Genomic DNA, 24,474 nt, shown 5'->3' with positions numbered 1-24,474 from the left:
TTGTCAGTGACAGTATTAAATGCTACCCAGGGACTAGACCCAGGAAGAGTAGGCACTCAAGATTAATGTCTGAAATAAATAAAATCTGTCAAATTACCTCTTGAAAGATACCAATTCAATTAAAATCACATTCTTTAGATCCCGCCTGAATTTTAAAGTGCCACTATCTAGACAAATTCAGGAAGTACAGGTGAATGTGATGGTCTCCGTGGTCAAGGTCCTCTTGGCTTCTTGATTTCAGTCATGATTCCTACCATAGACAATGACCAGTAATGTCAGTGCAGAGATATATACCCAGTTGGGAAGACGTGGCATTACACAATATATCTACCACAGTATTTCCAAGAGACAGGAATGGTATCCTGTTTTCCTCACTAAAATACAGGCTCAGCACCATGCCACTTCTGTTCACTTTCTCCCTCATTCTCAACTGTGCCCTTGAGGCCTATTCAAGATAACTAATACTTCAAAAAATAACAATAAAATAAAGATATGGCATTAAACCTGCTGGCTCTTGGGTAAAGGGAGTGTTCCGATGCCTATCAGCCTTTACAAATCTTTATAATAATATCTGTCCTAAAACCCACGCCAGTGGGTGTGAAACAATCAAACCCATACACTATCAGATGGCATATAAAGTGGCAAAACACAAAAATTGTTACTGCCTCCATTTTCTGCCCCATGAAGAAGAATCCAAAGGAAAATAATCTTTCCATTTAAAAGAGAGAGAGAGAGAGAGAGACAGTATCATAAAATACCCTCTTCCATCGCAATAGGGGAGAGAACAAAAAGGTAGTAGGTAAAAAGGACTCGGAATAAAACAGAATATTACAGCATCATTCTAAAGAGAAAAAGAAACCATTTCCAGCTTGAGGAGAAAAGAGCAAAGACGTTTTTTCCAAGGCATATTGAATGGAGGCAAAAACCCCTATAAAGAAAAGAAGCAAAGCAGTTTCCACACAAAGTAAGTGGCCTGATATATAAGAAAGACTTCCCAGGGTAGAACAGGAAAGGGTAAGCCCAGTAAGAAACTCAGGAAAGAGAATCTAAACGAAGTTAACAATAGGAGAGAATCAGTATAAATTTATAGTTAAACATAGTAGTTTTAACACAGGTATTAATCTCTCCCCCTCACCAATCTGTACTAAATTGACAGTCAAGTTATAACTCACAAGGGCAAACAGAATGAGTAAGAAGAAGATTGCAGACAAGATAGATACAAACAAAAATTAGGAGACTGGAGGCAAATGGATGGTAGGTCACTGACCAGGACGATGACCAAAGGCATAAACCAATTAAGAACAAACTCAGTTCATACTCCAGAATTCCAGAAACACTCAAGAATTAGAAGCTGAACTTTAACGAGGGGCCAAAAACAAAGTGCTTAGTTGGAATGAGTTTAAGGAACAGGTCCTTTCCCAGGAACTTGACTTTCTGGATCAGGTGTCTGCCCTTCCCTGATCCTCGCAGAGGCTTATTCTCTGAAAAGGGTGAACCAGACAGGCTCAGAACTGGGACAGACACCAAGCACAGTGGAAATCAGGATGAAGAGCCATATTGAATGAAAACAAAGCACAAGACAGTCTGTGCAGAACTGGGAGACACTGGGAGACACTTGAACATCTCAGAAAAATAGCAGTTAGGCTTTTGTATCCTAAAAAATAGATCTGTAAATTTACTCAGCCAAGGAAAAAGATGGATTGATCCTGACATGTGATAGCCTTCCTATGAAATGACTAGGTCTTTACTGCTATTGCCTATGCTGAGCCCTGCCTGTTGACAAGCACTGATGGCACAAAGAACTTCCTATCACCTTGTTTGTTACATTACTAATAATATGAACTCAGCCAACAGTTCTATCCAAAGGCATGATCTAGACTCACCAAAATTAAAAATCTTAACAGGCAAGGCAGAGACCAAAACAAATAAACAGAAACAAAGAACTCAAAGGAAACTGGAGATAATTCAGGAAGTACAGTAAAATAATTCCTCAAAATTTCTCTAAGCTATGTTTAGTATCTTCAAAAACATATGAGGCAACATATTATTCATTGAAAAAGAACAGATTCATTAAAATTTTTTTTTAATGTTTGTTTATTTTTCAGAGAGAAAGAGACAGAGTATGAGAGGGGGAGGGGCAGAGACAGGGGGTGACAGAATCCAAAGCAGGCTCCAGGCTCTGAGCTGTCAGCACAGAGCCCAATGCAGGGCTCGAACCCATGAACTGTGAGATGACCAGAGCCAAAGTTGGATGTTTAACTAAGCCACCCAGATGCCGCTGAACAGGTTGATTTTAAAAAGAACATATGAATAAGAAAGAGCTTCTGGAAGTAAATGTCAGCAACAATTAAAAATTTAACTGAAATGTTAAAATTTTTTTAAATATCCATAAAGCAGAGGAAATCAAAAAGAAAATGAATATACAATAAAACAATAGTTTCTGAAATTGAAAGAAATTAATTTCAAAATTGAAAAGATCCCCTAAGTCCCAAGAAAAAGGTACACATCAGGGATGAAAGGAAAGTCTTAGAAGTTTCCATAAAGAAAAAAAGCAGATCACAAAGAATGAATTAGGAATCAGAATAGTCTATGGCTTTAAATAACAATATAGGGACAAAGCAATGTCTTCAAAAGGCTATGAAAAAATTTATTTTCTAAACTAGAATCCTAAACACAGATTATTAATCAAGTTGCCAAGTATGAATAAAAGCATAGGTGTATGGCAATGACACAAACCAAGAACAAGACATATGACCCAGAGCTTAGGTATTTAACACAAAAATGATGGAAAAGAAACTTCTCAAGAAGATGGTGAAGGGAAGCCTCAGGACAGCAGGCTTGGAGATCTACTAGTCCAGACTGGATTAGAAGGAATGACAACATCAAGGACAATCTCAGGGGGAAGAAAAACTGACAGGTTCCTTGATTCTGACTTGTTTCAGAAGTTTTATAATGTTACCAGATAGTCTGGAACCTCAATTTGTGATTGTAATTATAATAATTCATAGGAGGCAATTATGACTAAGAAAATCTAAAAGTTATGCAAAGAAGGATAGAGTTGTTGAATCACTTTGTTGTACACCTAAAACTAATGTAACATTGTGTGAACAACTGTATGTCAAGAAAAAATAAATTTTAAAAAGTTATTCATAGAACAGCGTGGCTGGGTGGCTCAGTTGGATGCGCGTCCCGTTCTTAATTTCAGCTCAGGTCATGATCACATGTATGGTAAGACTGAACCCTGAGTCAGGCTCTGCACTAACAGCACGAAGCCTGCTTGGGACTCTGCCTCTCCCCCTCTTGCTTTCTCTCTCTCTCACTCAGAATAAATAAACTTAAAAAAAAAGTTATTCAAGGGTCACCTAGGGTGCTCAGTAGGTTGAGCATCCTACTTTGGCTCAGGTCATGATCTCAGGGTTCATGAATTCAAGCCTCACTCACATCAGACTCACTGCTGTCAGACCCACTTTGGATTCTCTATCCCCCGTTTCTGCCCATCCCCCACTTGCACTCTCTCAAAAATAAACATTAAAAAAAAGTTATTCAAGGAAGGAAATTTAACCATAGCATATCATGTTGTCTTGCTATGAACAGCATTTATAGCATCATAAGATGGCAAATACTACTTATTAAAAGCCAAAAAGTAGAGGCAATATATTTGGGGACAAGACATAGCAGAGAAAATCCTCTCCCAAATCTAGAGGCTTGTTCAGATTCAGGTTTAATTTTGTTGGTGTTTTGTGTTAACTTCCACTAGGACATCATAATGTTTGGCTGTCTCTCTTTTGGTGATGTTAGTAGGTATTGACAATCATTACCTATATATATTAACTTGTCAGGGATTACCAAATTGTGATTCCTAAAGACACGATCCTTTCTTTATTTATTAGTGGGATTATTTCTAAAAGAGAAATTCACCCTCCCCCATCAAAACTAGGTAAATTTGAGGTAAATTTTATATAGGAATCACAGAAAATAAATGCTTAGTCATTTGCTTTTTTACCAGTTTTCAACAATGATTCTTGTTTTTATAAAGATTTCTCTTGGGTTTCGTATGTTAATTTATAACATCATATCTCTAATTTTTCCCATTGCTTAGAGTATTTCCATTGATTCCTTTGGACTTTCCAGATATGTCATCAAAAATCTGCAAATAAAGATAATTTCACCTCCTAGGTTGCTTTCATTATCTGTAAACATGTTACTCTGCTCTTTTTTCTTTTTCTTTTTTTCATTGTTTTGTATGGGATTTAACCAATAATTTTTCTATTGGCTAGTTTTAGCAAAATGAACTATTCAGTAGTTTAAGATAGGGGTGTGGCCAAGATACCTTTTCTAGCTTCCTAGAATAAAGTTCTTTCATCTTTTTCATGAAGTTAAAAAAATTAAGAAAATCTAGCACACACTCTTCCCCCATCTGTTTTGCCCCAACACTTCGTTCTGGATCATCCATTTCCTCTTTCCCTGTTGAACATGACCTGCACAGAAGTCTACTTCAACACTTCTATTCAGTACAGGGATCTGTCCTGGAAAGGTGCTTCAATTTGTCTTTCTAGAGAAGTCACAAAAAGGCCAGCAGACCACTCTAATATCAGTAGACCACCATGGTCTCCTTGCACTTATCTACTCACAGAAGCAATCCAAGTCCCTCCCAGTTGCTGCTATCACTGTCCTAAGAAGGACCCAACAAGCTGCAGTGTGTACCTGATCATAACGGTAACGGGGGCTTTCTCTGACACAGCCTTCCCTGAGCTTCCAATCTCACACTTTCTGATGACACGCAGTTCTGAAAACTATTAATGTGTTCCCCTCACTCCTATTTTGAGGTTCATGAGTTACATTTTCACCTGTATTTGTTGTCATTATCCACTGGTTTTGGTTTTACTCTACTCGTTGTTCCAATCACAAGAGGAGTTCAAAATCTATTCCACTGCAATACTCCCAGACTCCTCTATTTGATCTTTTAAGCTATGTTCAAGCATTACTTTAATAAAGATAAAATTTAGCTTTAGAGAGAAAGAGATACCAGAAGCATTAAGCAAGACTCAACTTTCCTTAATAAGAATTGAAATTAATTCCTTATTAAATATTAAAAATATTGAAATTCCATTGTTATCATTCATAGTGCAACAGACAAAATGACTTAAAACCACATGACCCCTAGCAGCAACAAGCATACCCAGCACCCACATCTTGGTTTCTAACTACCACTTTCCAATGAAAGGAACTGAGATTCTTTGGAGAATGGCTAGTTTTAGGTCTGGGGCTGGGAAAATACAATATAAGTCAAAAGTGTCTTGTAGGATCAGAAAGTAAGGAAATATTCAAAAAACAGAGGGATGAAGACATCTCAAAAGGACACATGACCCAACCTAAATGAGTTCCCAATGACTAAAGTAGGAAGAATCTGAGCAACAAAAGAAGTAACTTACCAGTAGATTATAACTAGTATTACAGATAAAATACAGGACAACTAGTTAAATTTAAATTTCAGGTAAACAGGAAATAATTTTTTAGTATAAATATGTTACATTGCAATATCTAAAAATACCAGTTTCTATACACCATTTAAAGGCTGACATATAACAATACTTTTTAATGCTTATTTATATATTTTGAAAGAGAACACACATGAGTGGGGGAGAAACAGAGAGAGAGGGGGAGGGAGAGAATCTCAAGCAGGCTCCATGTTGAGAGTGCGGAGCCTGACACAGGACTCAATCTCACAAATCATGAGATCACAACCAGAGCCGAAATCAAGAGTCGGATGTTTAACTGACTGAGCCACCCAGGTGCCCTGACGTGTAATAGTATGAAGATAACTATAGAGTAAAACGCATATAATTCTCTTTCCATAACATAGGCTTAATCATTCTCAACAACTTCTTTCATTTCTTCTAAATGTCACTAAAAGTTCTCCCAGGAGTTAGGGATATATCTATGACCTAGATAGATGTTACCTTGCACTCACAGGCCAGTTTGGGGAAAAAAACCAAACAAACAGATAATCAATGATCCTAACAAATGCTGCATTGATAGTATTTATTTCAGCTTCATTAACACAAAATGTGACAAGATTTGTGCAGTGTCACACAAGTGTCAATACTTTCCTAGCAGTTGACATTTCTGGCTCTGTTTTACCCTCATCAAATTTAATATTTAATATTTGTGAAATGGCATGTTGCTTAGCAAGATGATAGAATCAAAATTCTCTTAGCATTCTCCTCTTAGCTTTTAAACTGTTAGAACATCACTCAAAGGTTCTTAACTGTAAGTTAAATTCGAAAATTAATTTTTAAAATTTTTTGATATTTATTTATTTATTTATTTAGAGAGGGAGGGAGGGAGGGAGCACAAGCGGAGGAGGGGCAGAGAGAGAGGAAAAGAGAGAATCCCAAGTGGGCTCTGCACTGCCAGCACAGAGCCTGACATGGGTCTCGAACTCACAAACTGAGATCATAACCTGAGACGAAACCAAGAATAGGATGCTTAGTCAACTAAGCCACCCATGCACACCTGAAAACTACTTAATTTTAGAAGATCATAAGGTTTTTTAGAAGGTTAAACACAGGCCAGTTTTGGTAATATAAGTTTCAGTAAATATTTTACAGTCAAAAAGCATTCACCTCAAAACATTATACCTCCTTAAGTCTAAAGGCAGGACTTGCCTTAATACAGTGTGAGTTTAGAAAATTTCAATATGATGAATAGGATTTCTCTTTAAGAAGATCAATTTTAGGGTGTTGGGGGGCTCAGTTGGTTAAATGCCCGACTCCTGATTTAGGCTCAGGTTGTGTGATCTCACAGTTTGTAAGACAGAGCCCCACATCGGGCTCTGTGCTGACAGAGTGAAGCCTGCTTGGGATTCACTCTCCCTCTCTCTCTCCCCTTCCCTCTGCTAGTGCCCTCTCTCTTTGTGTCTCTCAAAATAAACATTTTTTTAAAAGATCAATTTCAACATCTACCTCTTAAATTTTAAAATATTTGCACTGAAAACAAACTCGTATAAGACAAGTGAACAAAATTTAACACGAATTCTGAAGTGATATTCTTTGTCATTTGTGAATTTGCCAAACTTAAATCTATCTTTACGGCCCACAAAAACAGGGAAGTTCAATATCCTTTGCAAGGGTTTGAAATAGCAAAGGATCTTTAATTACAAATTCCTCTACCTGGAAACAACTAGGAAAAAAAAAAAAAAGAATTTTCCAAAAATAAGTTGAATCATCTGTCATTTGCCTGCTGGGTCCTTATGAATAAAGAGTCTGTATATAGATTGCGTGCTCTCTCTCTCCCCCAAAACATTAAACCACCCTGTGAGAGAATGCATAATCATGCACTGATAAAGCCTCTTGCCCTCTTCCAGCACAGCAAGGTACAACTCTAAGAGGGATACTGCGGTTTCCTGCTGATAAAGAAGACTGTACTTACCGAGCTGGGGCTGGAGTGCCGCCTAACTTTTGGTGACTCTTTGCCAGTGGAGGAGGACTTGAAGTTAATGCAAGCATTGTTCTCGGAATGCACCCTCTTTACTTGATTAGCTGGTTTCTCAAATGGGTCAAAAGTGCTCTGTGTCCTCTGAACCCTGACTTTTTTATCCTCAGGAATTGTGTCCAGGGGTTTGATCACTGAGTCCATTCCCTGGCAGTTCCGTGTAGACATCTTTGTGACACATATCTAGGAAAGAAGAAAAACAAATTCAGAACTCTCCACTGAAATTTTAATATCACTAAACACGCAATTTATTATTCTAGAAAACATGCCAATTTCCATTTCAGGAAATACCCAGAAAGGCCACATTCTAAAAACTATACCAGCTTAAATCCCAATATGAAAAATTCTTCATAATCACTATGCTTATATTCATTTAGGGCAGACACTAAAAATGCTATCCATAAAATGAGAAGCTTAAGGTTCAGACTACTAGTGACCTAAGAAGGTTCTTGAACCCCATCACATGTTTTACCATCTGCCTGCAAGTGGGATTACTCTGAATCATTAGGAAGTTGGACAACTTGCCTTAATAATAATTGTTTTTTAAAAAAATCAGTTGAGCGAAATTAGATGGGCATTTTAACTGATGGGTCATCATAGAAGCAGCTAGCACAGCTAGTGAAAAAGGTCATCATGTTTTTCAAAAGTACATCTGTCCCCATCCTAAATTCATCTCCAAACTGGAATCTAAAACTTGAGCATATAAAAGAACTAATGGTTAGAGATGTTGAAAAATTGAAAACAGTGTTTTTTTTCTAATACCAAAACTAATGGATGCAAAGAAATAATACTGTAAAAGAGAAACACGGAATAACTTTCATTTCAAAATCCACAAGACCCCTACTTGCTTCCCAACTTCCCTCACTCTCTTCCTACCCTGCCTGCCCTACTCTCTCAATTTATTTTAGTTTCTCTAACTTTTGCCCCATTGTTTTCCACTTTATGTTCTAAACCTTTTGTTCTTCCTGTACTCTGAACACTTTGTTGTTCTTATTAAATAACTTTATGGCTTCTGGCTTGTTTGTGAAGCTAGGTAAACTCTCTCATTCTCTCTAGAGAAAAGGCAACTCTGAAACTGCTTTTAAAGGTTTTTTTTTTTTTTCTTGCTGTGAAAAGTCTCCATGTCTTTATTTTAAAAATCAGGAAAACAGAAGACATTTAAGAAAACCCTGGGCAGTTAAAAAGAAAAATACAAAGTATTTGAGTGTTATATATAGGATGATTCCATATGAGGAGCACATGTGTCTAGTGTGTGACTAGATACAGATAGATACAGATACAGATATATATGAAGACACACAAGTACAGATCTAGATACAAATATGTGTATATGTATGTATGAACACAGTAAAGGGTACAGAAGAAAACACCAAAACTGTTAACATAAGATACCTCTAGACATATGGAACTAAATTGGTAAAGGGTAAGATTATTAATTATTTATAGACCCTGTATTGTTTGAATTGCATAATAAACATATCTGGCAATGTAATTTTTGAAAACTGCTAAAGTAGGAAGGTATGTTTAACTAAATTATGCCCTTTCTTAAAATTTTTTAAACAAACAAAAAAAAGTTTAATTAAATCTTAAGCATCAACTCTATCCTACAAGTATATCTCAACTGCAAAGCACAGGTTGAATTTTAATTAAGTCAAATGAGAAGGATATCATCATAAAACTGTTGAAGATGTCTTAGAAATACTTAAGACAGATTTAGTGATAAATCTGACAAAATGTGTGCAGGATCTATATACAGAACTTACAAAACATGGCTGAGAGGAGTAAAGAAAAAAGGAAAAGAAACCAATTCATGGGTCTTTCAACTGACTGTGACACTTTCAGGAAGAAGCTAATCTCTGTTTCAGCCATAAAATATTACCAGTTTCTTACTTAACTTAAAAGGAGATTTACATATGCATATATAAAGCAAATGAGGTAAGGAATGTATATAAAATGATAATATAAAAAGATGTACATGTGGACTGAATTGATACACGGATAACAGGAAAATGGTGACTATATTTGGACTCCAACTCTATCCTTGAAGATAGCACCAGGAAGCAGAGTGCCACAGAAACATCTCCTACTTTTGCAAAAGGAGACTACAGAGCTCACCCTGCATTCCATTTAACCTGATATTCTACTTTTTATTCAAGGTCCTTGAACTATCTTAGTAAAATATATTTTATCACATAGAATATTAGCTTTTCTCTATATAGGAAAATATGTGAAAACCTTTTTCTAGATATAGGGGGGAACTTTATGCTGGAAAAATTGGTAACACATGGAGACCAACACAGCCACAGCAACAAATATTAGCAAAGGCTAAATGACAAATGTCACTTCATCATGTCAGCAGAAAAAGAAGAGTTCTAAGGGCACCATCAAAGTTGAAAGAATAAACTTAATTCTTTTTTTTTTAATTTTTTTTTTCAACGTTTATTTATTTTTGGGACAGAGAGACAGAGCATGAACGGGGGAGGGGCAGAGAGAGAGGGAGACACAGAATCGGAAACAGGCTCCAGGCTCTGAGCCATCAGCCCAGAGCCTGACGCGGGGCTCGAACTCACGGACCGCGAGATCGTGACCTGGCTGAAGTCGGACGCTTAACCGACTGCGCCACCCAGGCGCCCCAAACTTAATTCTTAACAAGTTCATGAAACTGCATAAACTCATATAAACCTGTCATTTGCTGCTCTTTGTGCTACCAGTTCTCACAAAGCTAAGACTCACAAGATTACTTGTGAAGTTTAGGAGACAGAGGGACTCCAACTGGAAATCTCGATAAATTCTCTGAGTCTATACAATTTAAATAAGAGAAATTGTTAGAGAATCTACTGCAAGTAAGGTCTTATCTCCTTCCTCATATTTTATATCAAGGGTCCTACATTTATTTATATGTTCAGTCAGGTAGCCTCTCATTTTATAGATCTAACTATAGCATACTTGATAATTGTAAACATCAGTGTGACCTATGCCCCTAGGAAAACCAGCCTCTCTAAAGTATTCTACCATTAAAACAAAAGAGTGGCAGCCTTTTCCTAATTTTTAAGATGAAAAAGTATTCCTTTTTTAAGTTTATTTATCTTGAGAGAGAGAGAGAGAGAGAGAGAGAGAGGCAAGTGGGAAAGGGGTAGAGAAAGAGGGAGAGAGAATCCCAAGCAGTCTCCATGCTGTCAGAGCCTGACATGGGACTTGATCTCAATAACCCAGAGATCACTTTCTGAGTCACAATCACTGAGCCACCCACATGCCCCAAGGAAAAAGTTATTTCAACAACATTTTCTGAACTGAAATATTTCCCACATTCTTAAGCACTTCACATTTATCATTTTTGTCATCTACTAACAAACAACAAAATACAAGTAGAAACTATCATTAACATAAAATAAACTACTTGGAAATAGTATACTTATGTGGAAACATGCCTATGGTTGTGATCTTATTCACTACATTCATCATATAATTTCTTGCTAGTTAGGTTGTAGTTCATATGATAATTTTAAATATTTCAGTATCCCATCGCGGTTTGCAGAGTACCATATTTTCCAGGTATCCCATCAGCAGAACACACCTGAGGCTCACTATCTTCTTATCCAGTTCCATGCAGGCAAGAATGTTGTCTACATTACTGCACCCTTTTCCTACAGTGCCTCACCTGGTGCCTGGCCCACACGAAAGTTCAATAAGGTTCCGTCTAATTATCATCAGATCTAAGAAAGTTCAGTCAAAGAAATAGTCTGGCTCTGTTGCTAAAAGTACCGAATCTCTGAAACATTTATTATTTAAAAGCTATTGTCAGAAAGACAGTAGTCCTGACAGGAAAAATAATAAACATACATGTATATGCATAAAATGTATTAACAAAAGATTTTTTTAACTACAAGCTCATTGTGATAGAATTTTAAAATGACACTCAATGTCCCTCACCTTTGGAAGGCAGCTATGCTCATGACTATACCCTAAATGCAATGTCTCTCACCTTTGAATAATCCCCTCCCTTTTGAGTGTGAATATGATGAGATCACTCCCATGATTATATTGTGTGATATGGCAAACGAGAGATTATCCTGAGTGGGCCTGACCTAGTGAGGCAAGCTCTTTAAAAGCAGAGAGTTTTTGGGGCGCCTGGGTGGCTCAGTCAGTTGAGTGTCTGGCTTCGGCTCAGGTCATGATCTCACAGTCTGTGAGTTCGAGCCCCGCGTCGGGTTCTGGGCTGACAGCTCAGAGCCTGGAGCCTGCTTCTGATTCTGTGTCTCCCTCTCTCTCTCTGCCCCTCCCCTGCTCATGCTCTGCCTTTCTCTGTCTCAAAAATAAATAAAAACATTAAAAAAATTTTTTTAAAAGCAGAGAGTTTTCTCCAGCTAGTCGCCGAAGTAAAAGAGAGATGTGATGTGGGCATCCTGGAAGAAAGCAAACATTTCATGCCGTGAACTGAAACGGAGACCACACGGCACAGCACTGTGAGCAGCCTCTAAGAGCTGAGAGTGCTCGCTGGCTAACAACTAGCAGGAAAATGGGGACTGTGCTCCTGTTATAACCACAAGAAAATTATTTCTGCCAACCACAGTGATTGAGAGGATCGTGAGCCCCACGTAAGAACTACAAGCATGCCCAACATCTTGATTTCGAGTGAGCCCAAGGGCAGAAAAACCAGCCGTGTTGCTCCTGGACTACAGAAACTGAGCTAAGAAGGTAGTAAGTTTGTGGTGATATGTTACACAGCAATAGAAAACTAATATGCTTACTTTACTGAAATTGTTTAAAGTACTTTGATATTTGAGCAGAATGTTCTTAGGAACATGTCGCAGATACCATTTCCTGAATTTGATATACTGTATCAGATTCAGGAGAAAATAAGTGATGATTCTTATGACTACTATCAGTAAATGACCATATATCACGAGTTTTCTGCAGGATGTAACTCCATCGGCATTATAACATCCACAAACAAGTTCTCTACATAATTGAGTTTATACACAATTAATCTTGGTCTCCATTTTGCCTGGGGTTTATGTGAATAACATCATTATCAGCACCTGCTTTGTACATGTATCTTCATCCAGGAAAGTAATCTATACTTGAATTTTCCACATAGGGCAGAGTGACCTCTCTGGAAAAGTTTCAAGTTTCCAACATTTGGGACAAACAACTTAAACGTGATCTAGCTAGCTCTGTTAACCACAAGCAGAAAAGAAAGTAGGATCCAGATCCTTCATAAAGATATAGGGAACCAGCCTTGTTGACCTCATGAGCTTGTCAGGCGACTCACCCTGCAGACCCCCAAAAGAGGAAAGGGTTAGGTCTAGAGAAAGATGCAGGCAAGATGAACTAAGAATAGTACTCATTTCCCCTAGAAAGCTGCAATTTCTGGCAGCTCATTGAATAAAATTATTGAAGAACCCAGGTTATGTGAAGAGAAGAGTACTAGCAATGAAAGAACATTCTAGAAGTCAGATTATACCCAGGTGCTACTGTGCAAGTCTTCATCTGATTCATTCTACAGCCTCTCAGCAATCTAAATAAACATTCCCCCTGCCAAATAGAATCACTTTGTTCCCTCAACAAAATGCTTATGGTCAGTGCAGTAGAAAGTCTTGATGATACACATAATCTGACACTATAACAAAAATCAAGGACAGAAGCATGATAGGTCAAATTGGGAAGAATCAATGGGAACCGTTCCATAACCTCAAAAAGGCAGAGTTTTCCAACAACCAAACAGTAGCTCTTTGAAGCCTTACTAACTTTCATGTGTACCCCTAGTGTCCAGATTTTGGTCTATGTTCCAATTCTTCACTATGAAAAAAGAGGAATCCTTGAAAAGTAACCTGACTCTAGTTCACAGGGTAGGAAACACAAAACAGCTGTGAAATATCCAGCTGTTACCAGAAAACTAGGATCCTTTTAGAAATGTCATGGGCAATGCTAGAAGGGACAAAGGAGTCTGCCTATAGGGATTCCTAATAGCCAAATGGTGGTTATGTATTTGCCCAGCACCAGAAAAATAAAATTATGGTTAAGTGGAACAAGCTGAGTTATTGGAAGACCATAAGTTCAATATGATTTCAAAAGAGGGAAGTTAATATAAAGGGCAAAGGGCAGTTATAAAATAAAAGAAGCATGAATATAATAGGATATGGTTGGTTTTAATACATGGAACTGCATTAAGGAGTAAGGCAACTGGTGCTAGAAAAAGTAGGAACTGTACCCCAAAAACAGGAATGATTGGCCAGGGTCTGTAGAGCCCTAGGCAGCACAAGTGTAGAAAGAGCAGCAACACAGCATGCTCTAATAACAGACCAAAGAGTATGTGATGTTGCCTAAGCAATGTTTTACAAAGAATATGTCTAGTGGAGAGACACCAGACTACAAAGAAAACTTATGTGAAACCGAAGAGGGAGGCATTTTTTGGAAATGAGTTAAATTGTAATAACTAAGTGAAATTTAACCCTTCAAAAGAAGACTCAACTGACTGCTAACCAGTGACTCAGATCTGAATCACTTTGGAAAAAGCAACCAAGACCCCAATGTTGTTACTCAGATCCTATAACCTCTGCTATCTAAGAAGGCTCTGTTTTATTTGTGGATCTGTAAAGAGTACACCACCCCAAGAAGAGTCAAAAAATAGTACTGAAACCCCTTGGAAATAATTTAAATAAGTGGATCTATAACCCTATAGAAGGTATAGAGAAGGTATAAAAAGACACACAGAAATAATAAAATTAATTAAACCCACAATGTTGGTGTTTTAAATAGGATGAGTATAAGTAGAGTAATATAATTTGCAATAATCATATTTGTGCTTGTTTTCTTTATTTAAGGTATCTGAATTATGTTAAAATAATCAGTCACAGTAAATTAGTGTTTGAAATTAAGGGAATTTAATTAAGTCAGTAATCCATGCTTAACTGTACTGAGACAAACTGGTTTCCAAAATTGCATTTATCAGCTATACATTTTTTAAGAACATAGGCACTTGTCTAAGTACGAAGGCCATAGGATGTTCCAGGCACAGAAGACCCTTGGACATTCTGTAACCATCAGCTTTCACTGTCCTTACACATACTTTGTTAGTGCCCTCCACACAGGGCACACCAAATCATAGAATTCCTCCCACACCAAGCCATGTTCCCACTATATTATTGTTCAAGATTCCTTTTTCGCATGTGGCTGTCAAGTGTTCCCAGCACCACTTATTAAACAGACTTTTTCCCATTGTATATTCCTGCCTCCATTGTCACAGATTAACTGACCATATAAATGGGCATTTATTTCTGGGCTATTACATTTTATTGATCTATATATCTGGTTTTGTGCCAGTACTGTACTGTTTTAATTACTATAGCTTTGTAGTATAGCTTGAAATCTAGGAGTGTGAAACCTCCAGCTTTGTTCTTCTTTCTCAAAATGGTTTTGGTTATTTCGGGTCATATATGGTTCCATACAAATTTTAGTATTATTTATTCTAGTACTATGAAAAATGCCATTGACATTTTGATAGAGATTTTGCTGAACCTGTAGATTGCTTTGAGTAGTATACACATTTTAACAACATTAATACTTCCAATCCATGAGCACTGTATATCTTTCCATTTATTTGCATCATCTTCAATTTCTTTCATCAATGTCTTAACTGTTTTTAGAGTATTAGGTCTTTCACTTCCTTGGTTAAGTTTATTCCTAGTTATTTTATTGGGGTTTTTTTGATACAAATGTAAATGGGACTGTTTTCTTAAATTCTCTTTCTGATAGTTATTAGTGTATACAAACACAACACGTTTCTGTATACTGATTTTGTATCCTGAAAATTTACTAAATTCATTTATCAGTTCTAATAGATTTTTCATGGAAGGTTTAGGATTTTCTATATATAGTATCATATCTCTAAATACAGTTTTACTTCTTATTTTCCAACTTGGATGCCTTTTATTTCTTTTTCTTGCCTAATTGTTATGGCCAGGACTTACAATACTGTTAAATAAAAGTGGCAAGAGTGGGCATCCTTGTTTTGTTTCTTCTTTTTTTTTTTTTTTAATTCATGCTAGTTAAAATACAGTGTAGTCTTGGCTTCAGGAATAGAACCCAGTGATTTATCTCTTACATATGACACCCAGTGCTCATCCCAAAAAGTGCCCTCCATAATGACTATCACTGATTTAACCCATCCCCCCACCCACCACCCCTCCAGCAACCTTTAGCTTGTTCTCTGTAGTTGAGAGTCTCTTATGGTTTGCCTCCCTCTCTTTATTTATTTTTTCTTCCCTTCCCCTACATTATTTATTTTGTTTCTCAAATTCCACATATGAGTGAAATTATATATTTGTCTTTCTCTAACTTATTTCACTTAGCATAATACCCTCTAGTTCCATCCACGTTGTTGTAAATGGCAAGATTTAACTCTTTTTCATCGCCACGTAGTATTCCTGTGTGTGTGTGTGTGTGTGTGTGTGTACACACACACATACATACATACATACCACATCTTTATCCATTCATCAGGCAATGGACATTGGGCTCTTTCCATAATTTGGCTATTGTTGGTAGTGCTGCTATAAACACAGGGGTGCATGTGCCCCTCAAGTCAGCATTTTTTGTATCTTTGTCTCGTTTCTCATCTTAAAGGAAAAGCTTTCAGCTTTTCAACTTGAGTATGACATTAGCTGTGGGTCTGTCATACATTGCTTTTATTACGTTGAGGTAATTCCCTCTGTACCCACTTGTTTAAGAATTTTTATCTTAAATTGGTGTTGAATTTTGTCAAAGGCTTTTCCTGCAGCTGAGATGCATCATATGATTTTTATGCTTTGTTCTGTTAATGTGACAGATCTGTTTCCACAGGCAAGAACAAAAGTGGCAACAAATGAAATTACATCAAACTAAAAAGCTATTATACCATCAACAAATAAAAAGATAACCTACTAAATGGGAGAAGATATTTGCAAATGATATATCCAATAAGGGATTAACATCCAAAATATATCTTTATAGAACTCATATAACCCAATATCAAAACCAAAGACAATTTGAATAAAATATGGGTTAATAAACCCATTAATAAACTGAATAAACATTTTTCCAAAGAAGACATAGAAACAGCCTACAGGTACATGAAAAGGGAAATGCAAATCAAAACCACAATGAGATAGCACTTCTCCACTGTCAGAATGGCTATTATCAAAAAGACAAGAAATAACAAGTGTTGGTGAGAATGTGTAGAAAAGGGAACTCTTGTCCACTGCTGGTGTGAATGTTAATTTGTTGAAGCCATTGTGGAATACAGTTTAGAGATTACTCAGAAAATTAAAACTATAAATACCATATGATCCAGCAAGTCCACTTCCAGGTATTTATCCAAAGAAAACAAAAACACTAGTCTAAAAAGACATATGCACACCATGTATATCAAAGCATTATTTACAATAGCCAAGAGACATAAACAACCTAAATCTCCTTCAGTAGATGAGTGGATAAAGAGGGTGTTTTATATACAGTGTAAGTATATAAATATCATGGAATATTATTCAGCCATACAAAAGAAGGAAATCTGGTCATCTGCAACAATATGAGTCAATCTAGAGGGTATTATGCTAATTGGAATAAGTCAGACAGGGAAAGACAAACACCGTCTGTTTTCACTTATATGTGGGATCTAAAAAACAAAACAAAGGAACAAATGAAATAGAAACAGATTCACAGATACAAAAGACAAACAGATGGTTGCCAGAAAGGAAGCGGGTAGGGGGATAGACAAACTAGGTAAAGGGAATTAAGAGGTACAATCTTTTAATTATAAAATAAGACATGGGGATGTACAGCATAGGGAATATAGTCAATAATATTGCAGCAACTTTGTATGGTGACAGATGGTGACTAAAACTATTGTGGTGACCATTTCATTGTATATATACATAACAAATCACTATGTTATTCACCTAAAACTAATACAAAATTATATGTCAATTCTTCTTCATTTAAAGAAGGCTCTTCTCAAAAATTACCTTTGCTCAGACGCTCCTGTTGATTAGATCCCACTCACCATTTAGTTTGCTCCAATATTTTACATACCCTGGATTATAATTATTCTTTTTGTGATACTTTAACCTCAACAACTTGACCATCTCCTCCAATTGGCAAAGACTGTGTTTTCTATTTATTTTATAGCCCAAGAGCACCTTTACCTTCAAATCTCCAATTGAAGGGTCTAGCAAAGGTTTTTGGCTAATTTAGGGAAAGTAACAGTTTTACATAAATTAAGAGTGGTTTTTTCAATTCACAGGGTCACAAGAAAACACCTTTGGTATCCATTCCCAAGGCCCATCACAGGAAATAGTTGTGCTATCAGTACTGCCTGGAAATAACAGACATTCCAATATTAACAGGAATAAGGCTTTGTCTTCTATATGACTGCATTTTTGTTCCTTGGTCTTGTTGATGAGAAAACTAAAGTGACAAAATTTACATAAGCAGGGATGTTTCAAGGTAGTGGTAGATAGAGAAAAAAGAAGAAATCATCACAAATACCCAAATAAACTTCTGTTATTTTATTTTTTCCAGTAAATTCAACAGAACCTGGAATTCAAACAAGGTTAGAGATGTACCCACAAATTTGGGTGTTCATCGGAATCAATTATTTTAGTTCACATGTCATTAACAGGGGTTTGAACATTAGCTGTCAGACTCAAAACTCAGTAAAAATGGTTAGAAATTCAAATAGTGTTGGAGGCTCCAAAAGTCACAGTTTGACCTATGATTTTAGCTTGGAGCTATGTAAAATCCAGACAACTGTCTACCAAACTCACAGCAGTGGATCTGAAAGAGCACAACTTAATTCAGTTAAGGTTGGCATTCATTTCAAGTGAATTCATTCAGGCTGAAAATTGTCCCTTTAAATCAACCATTTTCTGGTGATCGGCATTTTACTCAGTTCATGGTGTGATCTTGTCCACTTCTTCACCGCACACTCTTCATGAAGACAGACATTAGGGTAAGAACTGGTTTAAAGGACTCCAAGCTGACCCACAGCAAATACTGTATTATGCATCAGGCAATAAAATAGGTCATGGTCTTTTGACACTCATGGTAGAAACATCCATGACAGGTCCAATACAAAACTGGCAAATATAAATGGGCAAAAATCTTGATACTAAAACAACCTCTTATATTTGTTTGCCCCCTCATCCACTACCCTGTGAGAGTTTGATGGGCTTCTCCTATTCACTGTCTCCTCTCAAAATCTCCCAATAATAATTTAAGGAAAAAGCTATTGTCAGTCGTCTACAAATTTTTGAACACTTAAACCAAAATATAACCTCTCCCAGAATTACTTAAACTTTAAGCATTATAGAATAAAAAGCTTCATTCCCTTTTAAAAGGAATTTCAGCTATAGAGGCATAGGTGGGCAAGGTATTCTGGTGGGAGGGGAGCTAGTGAGGTGAGTAGGAAGAATTTCTAATGCTACTGGCATCATAACCCTTGACAGCTGCCTTCATCTCTAACCTAACTTACAATATCTACAAGTATGTTCACTCTCTTTGACTGTGGCCATCTTTTTCTCACATGTGTGCATGTCCGTGTGTGTGTGTGTGTGTGTGTGTGTGTGTGTGTAAAGGTGGCAGTGTGGTTACATGAAGATATGGGATGGGTTATCTATATGTACATAAAGGGATATATGCATGAGTGTATTTTTACATACAGCTATGTTTTATTGGAACCAAGCTCTTGCCTAAAATCACCTTCAGAACATTAGCAAACATACAGGCAAGCCTGCTGCCCACATAAGTCACATAGCGACTTAGATTAAGTCACTTAAACTCTGAATCTCAGTCTTCTCGTCTGTAAAATGATACAGCTGGCGTAAATAGCTCTTAATACCTTCTAAAACTTGACTGTTCTATTATAAACTCTAGGCAGCAGTTTATAGCTGAAAATGATTTTAAATAGATCAACTGGCCAGACACATAAATTCACTTCTTTGTGCTTCCTTTTATGTTCCATTTCCCTTAAGATTTTAGGTTTAGCAAGCAGGCAGCCAGGTTCACACCACGAACACTTCTCCTGATCTCTCCAGTCTCTGTGGGTCTCCCTTCACTCCAAAATCCTGGCATTGTTTCTCAGTGATGGCATCCTGGGCCTTTGGCTGACAAATTATTTGCAAGCAGCATGATGCAGCAGGTCACATGGTAGGATGTTTGGCAACCCTCGTTCTGTCTACTAAATGCCAGTCGTGTCCTTATGTCACTGACACAACCAAAAATGCCCACACAAAAGAACATCGTCATCTTTAGATTGTACTTCATAATCTGTCACTTAAATATATGCTGTCTTACATGCTTTCATATAAACCACTGTGTAACTTATTTTCATGTGTTCGGTTTATTCTGCTGGGATGGGAGGAGGTCTTTGTTTTGCTCTATTATGTGTTCATTATATTTCTGTGACCAGACTGTAAACACCTTGAACACAGAAATCATTATCTTCCTTTCCTTTAAATGCTCCCCAAAGCCCAAAAGATGGCATGAAATGGGTGTTCTGTTAATATTCACTCAAAGATGGAAGGTTTTCCTTACTATGAGCTGTCCCCTTTAACTAAACATAGGCCAGTTAAAAAATTAGTCCTACCTACATAACAATGAGGCACTTTCTGAGCCTAGATCTCTTCCAATGAAAAGGCTTTCACCAGCTGTTCCTACTCACCAGAATTCAATGTCTATTACTGTGATTTAATTTAAAAATGCTTATTTTTCTACTGATTTCTTTGGGGTCTGACCTAATTTCATTTAAACCCTGAATCCACTGGCTAACGGACACAGTTGAATGGACGATTCTTGAGGACACTACATTCCTTTATGTCACTTCAGTGACTATAGTTTTGTTATGACCCTTACTGGGCTTCAAGGCTTACCACCAAGAGGCTTGATAATTGTTTTGCTAGTTTTATCATGAAATATTTACGTGGTCTTCTCAGCAGCTTAACCTTTAATATATATTACTAAAATAATTTGTTAGTTGATTTCCCTTCTGTTATAATTATATTCCTGACTTAGATACACATGATATAGTCTGCTTACAGGTTTGCAAAGATAGATGCTTTTATTTACTAACTTCCAGGTTCTTGATTTCATCCAAACCATAATGATGGATTTAACATAAAGTTTAATGAACTGTGTGAACACACACAGTAAGGACAAAAATGCCCTCTTGATTGTTGGCTGTGGCCTATATAGATAGGTTTTTTGGAATGTAGCTACCTTTGGGAATCAGGATTTTATCTGGAATATTGTCTAATATTCTGCAGTGGACCAGCAGCACTGGCAATGCCTGGGATCTCAGCCCACCCCCCTTAAGTCCTACTGAGTCAAAACCTGTGTTTTAACAAAATCCCCAGGGGATTGGTGTGTATGTAAAAAGTTTGAGGTGCAGTGCTCTAAACCATATAATGGTAGATTCTGCTGGTATGGCCAAATAAGAGATCGAGATTGTGCGAGAGGTCAGGAGTTTTAGAGGCTAAATTTGTTTCAAACTCTCGGTACCACAAGTGATAATCATTTCAATATTCCTTGTGTAAGATTTTTACTCAAACTTCCCGCAAAAGATCGTGGCAATTTCAGCTAATCCTTTAATATAAATTTGAACTCTAAAATAAAATTGTCCAATAAGGTATACCCAACTTATTTATAAATTTTTTTAAAGTAATGGGATCAGGGGCACGTGGGTGGCTCAGTCAGTTAAGCGTCTGACTTCGGCTCAGGTCATGATCTCACGGTTTATGAGTTTGAGCCCTGCATCAGGCTCTGTGCTGACAGCTCAGAGTCTGGAGCCTGCTTCAGATTCTGTATCTCATTCTCTCTCTGCCCCTCCTCCACTTGTGCTCTGCCTCCTCTGTCTCTCAAAAATAAATAAATGTAAAAAAAATCTTTTTAAAGCAATGGGATCAGAGTAAGCAATAAGCATAGAATAAAGAATATACATGGGTCACAACAGCATACTTAACATTACCTCCTGTGTAGAAATTTGTGAATTTACGTATTTCTAATACAGAAGCACTGTTTTGCCACTGGCTACCATATCTATGAAAAAAACATTGCCACAAAATTATTCTAAGGAGATTTGAACCCAGAATATTACTTTGCTCTTTATTTACCAGAGTTTATTTGGTAGCTTTAAAAAAACAGAAACAAAATTTTTAAAGGAACCTAACGTTTGCAAAGAGTACCACATAGCCTAAAGGTCCTCCCCTGGGAGGAAAAAAAAGACCAGCCCTTTGCCTATATGAAATACTAAACACGTCCTACCCCAGATTGGACAAGGGACATGAACTCCTATTCACAAGCAGAAGGGCACAGCAATTCTGCAGAAGTTTGGGTGTCACTGTTTCCACTAAAAACATACTAAATATTCCAAAAGGGTCAAGAGGAGGAAAAAAAAAAAAGGTATGTGAATTTTCTTTTTTTTTTTTAATGTCTATTTATTTATTTTGAGAGGGAGCATGAACGGGGAGGGGAGAGAGAATCCCAAGCAGGCTCCACGATGTCAGCACAGAGACTGATACAGGATTTGATCTCATGAATGATGAGATCATGACCTGAGCTGAAATCAAGAGTCAGAAGCTTAACCAACTGAGCCACCCAGGCATGCTGGATATGTGAATTTTCTGACTGTCATTTGACATTCATAATTATAAGCTGGTTAAAATTCTATCATGGAAAAAAACATAGCATTCATATCATATGGCCAAATGAATACATTGGGAGGTGAAATATTAGAATTGATATCAATATTACCTAATATCTACCCTCTCCCATTTATAGCCAGAGGGCTCAGAAAGGGGGCACATGATATGAGAATCCCCATAACGCAGTAAGGGAGTGGCTTTGTTGAGATTCCGCAAAGCAAAAGCCTATTCCAACCTACAAAATTCCCACAGCTGCAGTGAGGAATTAGAATACCCATTCTCGACAAAACAGAAGAATCAAGCTACACAAAGTGGCTCACAACGCATGGCTAATTAGTGTCTTCATCAAGACACTATTCCCTTACAGCTCTTATTCTAGAAAAGAAAAAGTCTGGTCTGCAAATAGGGACCTTTTTACCCCTCTCTCATAGAATGTACAGGTTTAAATATAGCTTTTCTTCTTATTCTGGTTTGTCCTGGGTCCTAACCTCAGAAAGGGAAACCAGAATGTGTTTTCAAAGGACCCCACATCATGCAGAGTTATGAGATAACCTGGCAAGAAGGAGTAATATTACCTACAGCAATTTAAAAATATCTACCATGGCAGAAGTACTAATAATCAGAAAACAGATCAGGCTGAACTCAGATTCACAGTTGTCTGAAATGATTAACATGGTCCAGGATGCTTTCCACCTATATACATACGCTCACTGTTTGAGGGTTTTTTGGATTTGTTTGTTTGTTTCATATCATGAGGACCAGAGAAACTGTCATTTGTCTCATTGTGCACATGATAGTCTCAGGTATTTTCTGAATTCTGTTTTGTTTCTCTTCTGAGTTTCATTGCACCATCCATAGCGTCTTTGTACTAAGCCAGGCTGGTTCTTCCTTTATACGTATACCTTTCAAATATCTGTAGCTCGCTATTCTGTCCCTCATGTAAGATAAAGCATCCACAAGGCATAATAACATTAAAAATGGAAACTGAAAAAACACACTACTGGAGGTGCTGACTGATCCATTAGGGCCTGAATTTCTTTCCCCTGGTAACCATATGAACAGCATTTAAAAATAAAGATTATAAATATTTTTAAATTCCTTCCCTGAAGGAAAAATAAAATTGTGTACTATCTTTTTACTCTAAAACAGATGGCTATATAAATAAGTACAACTTCTATATCCTCACCTACGATACCCATCTTTTTAATAAAATTTAGATTATTAATGCTTTAATAATAATTTAGTGACTCATCTCAGAGTGATGTTATAAAGTTTAAAAGTTTAATGTTTTTATTCTAATAAAATAAATTGCGATGCAAACCTGACCAAAGAATTCAGAAAAATATAGGGCATCACTCAATATAGGATTGACTTTTGAAGCGCCTCAGATTTTCAGAGAATCATATATGGGTCACTAACCACACAGAGCTTATGAAGAGAAACACAGGGAACAGTGAACCTTTGGAGAGAAAATGGAAGTATCTTTCAATGCAGCTTTAACAAGTGGTCCATCTATTGTAAAGAGCTAAAATTTCAGCAATAATAAATCTGACAGCAATCCATTAATAATAAAGTCCTAACTGATTTCATGACAACCGGTTCTGTAAATCTTTCCTATGACTGACAAAAGTCAATAGTGACTCCGAACGGAGAGAGTGAAGGTGAATAGAACAGACCAGTTGGATACACATATCCTGCTGCTTGGCTGCCACCTAAAAATAAGCACTAATGCTTCCAGAAACATGCCACTGTCCTCTTTGTATTCTAGCTAGACCTCATTTAGCTGAGGAGTAAGCCATGGGGGCAAACTTATCTCAGTTAGGTGGAAGAGGAAGTTTATGGAACATATACCTTTCTAAAAAACCTACCAGATGATCAATGGATAAATCTTCTTTTTATCCACTCAAACATAAGAACACTAAGAATTGCCAAATATGCTCAATAATCAAACGAACTGGAAAAGGATCTTGGGCAAGATAAATGCAAGTTGATTGAAAAGAGAGATGGCAATTAAGGATTTCTAGATGACAATGATAATGATGAGGGTTATTATTGAGCTCTTATTATATGACAGCTACTATGAAAGATGCTTTATAAGTAGTTCCTAAATCTCTACAACCAACCCATGAGGTATGATTACTATTTCAATTTTACAGATGAGTAAATTGAGGCACACAAGAATTAAGTAGCATGTCCAATACCATGAAGAGAGTAAGCACTGGAAATGAGATTTATTCCAAGACTCTGACTACAAAGCCCAACCTCTTGACCACTGGGTTGTCTTCCTTACATGTTCCCTGGGATT

At 37.0% G+C, this 24,474-nt stretch overlaps 1 protein-coding gene across 3 annotated transcripts in view; it reads right to left on the bottom strand.

The window, feature by feature from the left end:
* The window catches only part of CDK14 (cyclin dependent kinase 14), a 513,369-nt gene that overhangs the window by 371,865 nt on the left and 117,030 nt on the right, over positions 1–24,474 (bottom strand). For all 3 annotated transcript variants that reach the window (XM_030307919.1, XM_030307920.1, XM_030307921.1), the window contains one exon: positions 7,432–7,677. In XM_030307919.1, coding sequence (XP_030163779.1) covers positions 7,432–7,677 — 246 coding nt within the window. The remainder of the gene's footprint in view (positions 1–7,431; positions 7,678–24,474) is intronic.

Source organism: Lynx canadensis, chromosome A2, assembly GCF_007474595.2.
Source record: "Lynx canadensis isolate LIC74 chromosome A2, mLynCan4.pri.v2, whole genome shotgun sequence".
Classification (NCBI taxonomy): domain Eukaryota; kingdom Metazoa; phylum Chordata; class Mammalia; order Carnivora; family Felidae; genus Lynx; species Lynx canadensis.
This window is presented reverse-complemented; position numbering and strand designations above follow the sequence as displayed.